Below are 9461 nucleotides of genomic sequence, written 5' to 3'. Positions count from 1 at the left end.
GCGGGAGGTGCTTAGTGCGTGTCTTACTTGTAAGCAACGGTGCTTACAAGAACTTCCCGTTGGAGCAGGCATACGTGGCAGCAAGGGTTCTTAAATTTTTTTCTTTGTTGCTTGCAGAAGCAACGGTTCTTAAACATACGTGGCACCTGCTATTGCTCTTGGTGGACCCCCTCCGACCGCATGCATGTATGAAACCTCCTCCGCGCGCGCAACCCCTGACCAACCGGACCCCCGACCACGCGGAACCCCCGACCAGACCCCTCAGCAGCGCGCGCGGAAACCCCCGCTGAACCCCCCAGCCGCGCGCGCAACCCCCGACCAGACCCTTCAGCCGCGCGCACGCACTCCCCCCGACCAGCCCCCTCTTGCGCACGCACTCCCCCCGACCAGCCTCCTCTGGGGCGCGCGGCTCCGCCCCACCAGTCCCTGTCAGCCGCGTGCAAGTCTCCCCCTGACCAGCCCCATCTGGTGCGCGCCGCTCAGCCTCACCAGACTCCTCATCCTAGGTGGAACTTTGAGAGAGAGGGAGTGAAGGGTGAAAATGAAAAATTTGAGAGAGAAGAAAAAGAGACGAAGGTGATAAACAGAAAATGAATATTTTTATTATATATTTTATTATATAATAAAATAACTTTTAATATATAAATTAAATCATAGTAAATAAACATTTTTATTATATATTTTATTATATAATAAAATAACTTTTAATATATAAATTATATTTTGATAAATAATTTATAATGTGATGTAAAATTATTTTTAATTATTGGTAAAATTTTGAAAATATTAAAAAAAATAGATATGGAAATGATATATTTAAATAGGTAATAAGTTAAAAAAATAGCAAAATAAATATCAAAATAATAAGAAATGATAATATTATTGTAATTTATAATATTTTTTTATTATTGTAATTTTTGGTATTTTTTTATTATTGTAATTTTTTAATTATGTAATTTATTTTGTTAATTATTTATATTTATATATTATCTATAATAATTAATTTTATAAAAATTTATCATAAAGTGTAGTGTGAGGTGTCAAAAAGTGTAGTATGAGTTGTAAAAAAGTATGAGTGCTTATAAGCAATTTCCATTGGAGCAAAAATTGTAAAAGTATAGTATGAGTTGCTTATGAGTGACGTGGCACAGTGGGACCCATTTAAAGTGGTTGGGAGTTGCTTATAAGCAACTCCCATTGTAGATGCTCTAAGTGGAGAGGGGGCTGAAGCATATGAAGTGAAAAAGAGAGAAGGTCAGAAGTCATTTTACATAAAATTGGGACTGTAAAATCGATATTGTAGATTCGTTCACCGTTGGATTGGGCTGAAAATTTGATAGTAGGTCTGGGACCTCTGGTACTTTATTCTAAATGGATCGTTGATACGAGGTCTGAGTTGAGAGATGTTCAGTTTGTACTGTAGCTGTGTATTTGAGATTTTTCATCTTCCTTGTTATCTATTTGCAAACTTTATTGCTTTGTTGTTTGGCTGGTTGTCAGCACTATTTTGTGCAGTTGATTGAGACTCCTTTGCACTCTTTGTTGATCACAGTGAAACTATTTCTTTGATCTGGACAACTCGTGTTTTTTACCTTTACTTTTAGGAGTTTTTCACATTAAAATCTTGGTGTCTTTATGTGTGATTTTGGTGATTTACTATTGTTGTTCATTGGTTGCTGCTCTTCATAAATTCTTGCCAGTTAGGAAGATTTATTTTCGTTGCGTTAACTATTTGGGTTTACTCTGTGTTATTATTGTGTTATTGTTTCCCCACCAAGGAGGGTGGAGAGAGTTGTTTAAATTCTACTTACATCCAGAATTTTTTTGTTTATTTTTTTATTCAAGATTTTAGGGTTTAAAAACTAGTTCTCTTAAAAACTATTATACTAGTTGTTCTTACCGGAGATCAGTCCTAGGGATGATCCGTTGGGTAAGATCGCCGAGCCTCCTTCACTGGTACGTTCGAATGCTTCAAGATGGGGGTGGTACCTGCAAAAGAGACTCTGATGCTAAAGTTAGGGTTTGTATGAGTGTGAGTCTCGTATAAGTAATGCACGTACCTTGGTGTGAATTAGGGTTGCGTTGGGCCTTGGGCCTGAGATCCGTTGTGATCTGATTAGATAATAGATCTCGTCTGGACCGAGATCTCCTGAGATCAGTTATGATCTATTTAATGTGCCGAGCTGACGTCGTGCAACGCGCGTCCGAGATCGCTCTGTGCTGCGATGCCGAGCTCGAGCTCGGTATGGCGGTACGGATAGTACACTAGCCCCCTGAGCTCTGAAGACCGTATGTCGAGGAGTTAAGACCGAGCTCGTCAAGTGGCTGTGACCCCCTGTGTACGCTTGCTTGTTGAGATGCCATGTGTCATAACTGGTCACTTCCCGAAAACGTGCAAGTGGCACATTAATGGGAGTGACGGTTATGTAATGATGGTTTGCATTTGTCATAATGGTTTTCCATTAATTTGGCGTCAGACTTGCCCCTTGCCCGACACGTGGCGTGACCGTTTTGAATTTGGGCAGAACCTTTTTCTCTCCCTCGCGCCTCTTCTCTTTTCACTTTACTCATTTTTCACTCTTTCAACTTCTTGTGCACGCCGTTTCTCTCGTTTTCGTTTGCCCTCCGTCTTCATTTTCTTCGTCTCTGCTGTCGTTTCCGGTAACCCAGTCGTTGTTAGGGTTATTTTCTGAGGAAGAGTACTAGGTACTTCTTTTCTACAGTTTTTCTTTTTCTTTCTTCCCAAATCTTCTTCGAGTCTTTCCTATTTTTTCCATGGCTGGAGGGAGTGGTGTTGGATCCTCCGCGCCTACCAAGGGCAAGGGCAAGGCGCGGGGTAAGGCGGTGGCTACCGGAACGGCCGCCGCCAGGAAAAAGAAGGTGGAGGAGCCGCCTACGGATCTCGTTCCAAGCATTCCTGGGTACGACTGGGTTCAGCGCGAGATGGAGGAGGTCCAAAGCGTGTTCCGATCCTTCTTGGAAGTTAATGCGATCTTGAGATTGTACAGGGTTTGTGACCCTTCTGTCTCCCGGATGATCCGACTTGAACCCTGTCAGGCCGGTGAGGGCGTGTACATGGGGAAGTCTACTGACTCTCCCCATTTTTATATGTACCAATGCTTCTTTAGGGATTTAGGTGTCTGCCTTCCCTTCACTCAATTCGAGTGTGATTTTTTGAACTTCATCAACTCGGCTCCTTGCCAGTTGCACCCCAACAGTTGGGGTTTTTTGAGGGCTTTTCAGGTCTTATGTTCGACCCTAGGAATAGAGGTGTCTCTTCGCGTCTTTCTTCATTTTTATCAGTTGAAGATAGGCATTCCGCCTTACGGCATATTGTCTCTGAGTGGGAGTAGGGATGGGGGTTTATTCACTCTCTTCTCCCAGTCATACAAAAATTTTAAAAAAGAGTTTTTCTGGGTTGCTCTTGTGGATGTCAACCCATTAGAGGATGGGGCGTTTTACTTCGGCAGGTTGCCGAAATTCCCTTTTTATTGGTGTCTCAAACCGTCTAGGTTTCACGGTTTGGGTAACCTGAAGTTGACGGCCTCGGAGACGGCCTCCGTTGAAAACCTTGCTGCGCTTCCTCGCCCGCTGGATTGCAAGCTCGTCTTGTCGCTTGCGAATTCGGCGTATAAGGAGAGGGGCTTGGAGAGTAAGTATTTCGTCCTTTTTAGATTGCTAGGGTTTGTTCAAACTCTTTTTGCTGATGTGTTCCATTTGCTGTATTTGCAGGCATAATGGGCAAGAACAAGTGGCGTGAGCTGAAGCACCGCTATAATGTCGCCGAGATCGAGGTCCCTGAGCCTCTAGAGGAGGAGGTCTCCCCCCTGAAAGTCAACCGAAAAAGAAAGAGGGGCGAGAAAGAGGTCGGGGGAACCTCTGCCCCTCACGGCACGGAGGAGGTGACTTCTAGGGCTGCTGATGCCGATGCAGTCATCCTGACTGGGAGCCCTCCACCTGGGGAGACCCCCCAAATGGCCCCTACGGCGACTGCTGAGCAAGTCGTTCCTTCTGCCGAGGTAAGTGTCATGTTGTTTCTAATTTTTCTTCTATGTTGGTTTATTGAGGCACTATTCCTCTTTGCAGGCAGGGATAGCTGCTGAGGTGGGGGCTCAGGTTACTGAGCAAGTCGCCCCAGCTGCCGAGGTGAGTAATGTGGCCTGTGGCCTTCTCTTTATGCCTTGGTTCTTTGTTGGGCCTTTGTCTTAACAGGAGTGTTCTTTTATTTGTAGACGAGCGGGGCCGCCGAGGTGTTGGAGACTCTAAGCTCGGAGGCGCCAGGGGTGGCTGCCTCTGGTGCAGAACAAAGGGCGTCTACCTCTACTGAGGCTTGTGGGAAGGGGACGAGCTCCGAGGTCCCGACGCCTGCTCCGAGGCCGAAGCCGAAGCGTCAGTACCTCGCGCACCGGTATGCGCAGGAGGGTTCGCAGGTGCAGTTGGAGCACCTGAGTGCTTCAAAGGATATCGATTCTCTGTGGATCGCCGCGTTGACCCCGGAGAAGTTCTTTTCTAAGGACTCACTAAGCTCGGCTGATCAAGCTTTGATCGAGTCGGCTGGGCCAGTGGGAAGCCTTAATGCTGCGGAAGTGTTCTTGCAAAGGAGTACAACCATTGTGGACTACTGGAAGCATAAGTGGTCCAGGCAGCAAGAAGATTTGGCGAAGATGAGAAGCCGGGTTCAACCGTTGAAAGACAAGGCCAAGGCTCTGAGGGATGAGAATCGGTCCTTGGCGACTGCTCTCGGGGAGGCTAAGCTGTAGGGTGAGGCCGAGCTCCAGGCCACTCGGAGGGAGTTGGTTAGGGTCCAGAAGTCCTTGGAGATTGCTCTGAGGTCTAATGAAACCTATGCTGCTCAGGTGGGTGAGCTGCGGGAGCAGGCGAATTCTTCTCGGGCTCGGGTGCACTCCTTGGAGGACGAGGTCACCGCATAGAAGGCGGAGCTGGTGGAGGCGGCCGAGAAACGTCTTTGCGATGAGGTGCTCCTTGGTGGCCAAGCAGAGGAGAATGACTCTCTAAAGGTGGATCTCGCGAAGCTGGAGGAGGCGAAGGCGGCGCTGGAAAGGAGACTTGAGGAGACTGAGCGTTCTATTGTGGTTGAGCATAAGAGAGGTTTCCTCAAGGCTGCTCGCCAGGCCAGGCTCCTCGCTCCAGGGTTCGATTTCTCCGCCATGCATGTGGAGAAAGTCGTCTGCTTTGGAAAGCTCGTAAAGGAAGATGACGTGGAGGACAGCTCTAGCGAGAATGCCTCTGTGTAAGCCAATCTTGTAAAAGCCCAGTTCGAGCTCCCCTATTTTATTTTTCTGTTTTGAATTCAAGTGTGGAACTCTGAAACATTGCTTATATATGTATATTTTTCTTTTTCTATTTGTGTTTGCACCTTTCTTTGCCTTTGTGTTAGGCTTGATTTTTGTTGTTTGCGCGGTTTGAGACATATGTTCGGTGTCTATTGTATGCTTTTATACTTGGTGATACTTCACCTTGAGTTGATCACGCCGAGGTTTGAACGCGACCTCAATTTTTCATTAAGTAATTTTTTGCAGAGGTTTGAATTCGACCTTGAATTGATCATGTCGAGGTTTGAAATCGACCTCAAATTTTTGTTGAGTAATTTTGTGTGAAGGTTTGAACTCGACTTGAATCATATCGAGGTTCGAACTCGACCTCAGTCATATCGGGGTTCAAACTCGACCTTAGTCATACTAGGGTTCGGACTCGACCTCAGTTTTTCGCTGAGTAATTTTGTGTAAAGGTTCGAACACGACCTGAATCATATCGAGGTTCGAACTCGACCTCAATCATACCGGGGTTTGAACTCGACCTCAGTCATACTGGGGTTTGGACTCGACCTCAGTTTTTCGTTGAGTAATTTTGTGTGAAGGTTCGAACTCGACGTGAATCATATTGAGGTTCGAACTCGACCTCAATCATACCAGGGTTCAAACTCGACCTCAATCATACTGGGGTTCGGACTCGACCTCAGTTTTTCGTTGAGTAATTTTGTGTGAAGGTTCGAACTCGACCTGAATCATACCGAGGTTCGAACTCGACCTCAAGTGAGAGCGAAATAAGTTGGTTCGAACTCGACCTCTATTCAGCGTAAAACATAAAAATAATGCAAAGAGAATGTGGGTTGAACAGAATGAGTCATTTTATTGATTATATAATTATGCCTAGTTAAAAACCCTCTCAACCAAAACCCATTTTTCTGTTTTTTGGGACAAAAGACTGAGGCGGGAAAAGAGTGCACAGCTCATTCATACAAGATTTAGTTGAAGTAATACTTGAGATGCGTAGCATTCCAAGTTCGCGGTATGGGTTTTCCGCTGAGCTCTTCTAATCGGTACGCTCCATTTTCCAAGTCTTTTGTAACTCGGAATGGGCCACCCCAAGTGGGTGCAAGTTTCCCATCTGACGTATCTTTTCATGCTTCGCCCAGCAGTCGCCACACCAAGTCACCAACTTGGAAAGAGCGAGGTTTCACTCGGGTGTTGTATCTTCGGGAAGCTTGGAGCTTGCAGGCTTCTTCGTGGATTTGAGCTTCGTCTCTAAATTCGTCCACCAAGTCGAGGTCGGCTGCCAACTCTCGAGCGTTCTGTTCGTTGTTGAAAACTTGGCGTCGGTGGGACGTCTCTCCGACTTCTACTGGGATCATTGCGTCGGCTCCGTAGGTCAGCCTGTAAGGCGTCTCTTGCGTGGTTGACTAGGGGGTGCAATGATACGCCCAGAGGATGCTGGGGAGTTCGTCAGGCCACTGTCCTTTGGCGTTTCCTAGCCGCTTCTTAAGTTCCCAGAGGATGACCTTATTGGCTGCTTCGTCTTGGCCATTGGTTTGGGGGTGTTCCACCGAGGTTGAAAGATGTTTGATACCAAGCTCGCAGAGGAAGTTCTCGAATCCCTGTGAGATGAACTATCGGCCGTTGTCAGTAACGAGGGTGTGAGGGATTCCGAACCTGCAAATGATATTCCTCCAGGTGAATTTTTGCACGTTCTCAGTGGTGATTTTGGCAAGTGGGCATGCCTCAATCCACTTGGTGAAGTAATCGATTGCCACCAGGAGGAACTTCAGTTGACCTTTCGCAAGGGGGAATGGCCCGAGGATGTCCATCCCCCACTGGGAGAAAGGCCGCGCCGACATCATATGGTGGAGAGCTTCGGGCGGTTGCCGGTGTGTGTTGCCGAACTGCTGGCACTCCTTGCATTTTTGGATGTAGTCTTGGCAATTCGACTTCTGAGTGGGCCACTAGTACCCTGCTCGGAGTACTCTGGTCGCCATTGAGCGTGCTCCGGAATGCATGCCACATATGCCCTGGTGAATTTCTTCGATGACGTAGGCTGCCTGAGACGCATTTAAGCATTTGAGCAGTGGAGTGGAGACGCCACGTTTGAATAGCTCATCCCCGACAATGACGAATTTGGCCGATCTCATCCTCATTTTCCGAGCTTCGTCCTTATCTTCGGGCAAGATCCCTTCTTTCAAGTAACTCCAGATGCCTGTCATCCACCCCAGGTCTTCGTTGTCACTAATGTTGACGACTTTGTCGTCCAAGCTGGGTGAGTGCAAGGTCTCCTGGATGATAGTTTGGTGCTATCCGGGCCTTTTGGTGCTGGCGAGTTTTGACAGGAGGTCAGCTTGGGTGTTTTGTTCTCGAGGCACATGCTGTATGGTGAACTCGTCAAAGGACGAGATCTGGCGGGATGCGATGTGGAAGTACCGCTGCAGGAGAGTATCTTTTGCTTGGTACGTCCCACTGATCTGCTCCATCATGAGCTTCGAATCGTTGTTGCAACTCACTCTTCGAGCTCCGAGGTCGCGGGCTAGCCTTAGTCCTGCAAGAAGTGCCTCATACTCTTCCTGGTTGTTGGTCACCTTGAAGCTAAACTTGAGGGATTGCTCCAAGGTGACTTGGTTCGGCCCTTCCAATATGATACCTGCACCACCACCCTTAGAGTTGGAGGATCCGTCAACGTGTAAGGTCCATACCTGGGGTTCCTCGGCGGTAGTAGGCATGAGCTCGGCTATGAAGTCAGCTAGGCATTGGGCTTTCAGGGGTCCGTGACTTTCGTACTGGATGCCGAACTCAAACAATTCTACTGACCACGCAATCATCCGTCCGGCGAGCTCGGGGATTCGCAGAATTTGCTTGATGGGGTAGTCAGTTTTGACTACCACCTGGTGACTCTAGAAGTAGGGTTGGAGACGCCGAGCTGCGGTGACAAGTGCTAGTGCTAGCTTCTCGATCATTTGGTACCGCTTCTTCGCGTCTTGGAGGACTCGGCTGATGAAGTAGATTGGTGTCTGCACTTTTTGGTGCTCTTGTACTATCACTACGCTGATGGCACTTTCTGCTACAGCCAAATAGAGGAGGAGGTCGGTTTGTGATCTGACCTTTGTAGGATTAGCAGAATCGTGAGGAAGGTTTTGAAGCTTTGGAAAGCTTCTTCGCACTAATTCGTCCACTGAAAGTCTTTTGGCTTCCGTAGCAAAGTGAAGATCAGCCCTGCCTTCTCTGCAAGTCTGGGATGAAGCGGGACAGTGAGACTAACCGTCCGGCTAGTCGTTGGACCTCTTTCACCGTTTGTGGGCTCTGCATCTGGATGATGGCTTTACACTTCTCGGGGTTGGCCTCAACTCCTCTGCTGTTTTCGAGTTGGTCTTGACTACCATGTCGTCGACGTAGACTTCCATGTTTCGCCCGATCTGTTGGTGGAAGACCTTGTCCATCAGTCGCTGGTAGGTTGCCCCTGCGTTTTTGAGACCGAAGGGCATCACCCGATAGCAATAGTTGGCGTGGTTGGTGATGAAGGACGTATGCACCTCGTCGGGTGGGTACATCATTATCTGGTTGTACCCGGAGTAGGCGTCGAGGAAACTAAGGAGGGCGTGCCCGGACGCTCCGTCGACCAGCCTGTCAATGCTCGGCAGGGGGTATGAGTCCTTGGGGCATGCTTTGTTCAAGTCGGTGTAGTCGACGCACATGCGCCATTTCCCTGAGCTCTTCTTCACCAGGACCACATTTTCCAGCCATGTGGTGTATCTGACCTCACGGATGAAGCCAGCATTCAGCAATTTCTGTGTCTCGGTGGTGATGGCCTCCCGCCTCTCACCGCCGACCTTCCTCTTCCTCTGGGCGACCGGCCTTGCCTCCTTGTGTATCGCTAACCTGTGACAGATGAAGTCAGCGTCTATACCTGGCATGTCGGCGCTGAACCAGGCGAAGAGGTCGACGTTCTAGAGGATCTCGGCTTCGAGTTGTTGCCGCAAATCCGGGCTCAACTGCCTGCTGATTTTTGTGCATTGCCCGGGGAGTTTCTTCCGATCTGGAGGTCGTCGAGCTCGTCGACGGGACTTGGCCTCTCGTCATGGGAGTCGGACCTCGGGTCGAGATCAGTGATTTCCACATGGGTGATCTGAGCCACGGTGGGGGGATCTTTCTTGCTCTGCTCGCCAGACGAGGATATCT

The 9461-nt window shown here is 48.2% G+C and overlaps 1 protein-coding gene across 1 annotated transcript; it reads right to left on the bottom strand.

Moving 5' to 3' along the window:
• Window positions 1-7585: 7585 nt before the first annotated feature.
• Window positions 7586-8107, bottom strand: LOC145954985 (uncharacterized). Its single transcript, XM_083069680.1, has one exon. It carries the CDS (start codon window positions 8105-8107, stop codon window positions 7586-7588), a length of 522 nt encoding a protein of 173 aa, XP_082925806.1.
• Between the last annotated feature and the right edge of the window lie 1354 nt (window positions 8108-9461).

The sequence above is a fragment of the Cajanus cajan genome, chromosome 2 (assembly GCF_000230855.2).
Source record: "Cajanus cajan strain Asha chromosome 2, NIPB_CcT2T_4, whole genome shotgun sequence".
NCBI classification, from domain to species: domain Eukaryota; kingdom Viridiplantae; phylum Streptophyta; class Magnoliopsida; order Fabales; family Fabaceae; genus Cajanus; species Cajanus cajan.
Note: the sequence above shows the minus strand (reverse complement) of the source record. Positions and strands in the feature narration are given on the sequence as shown.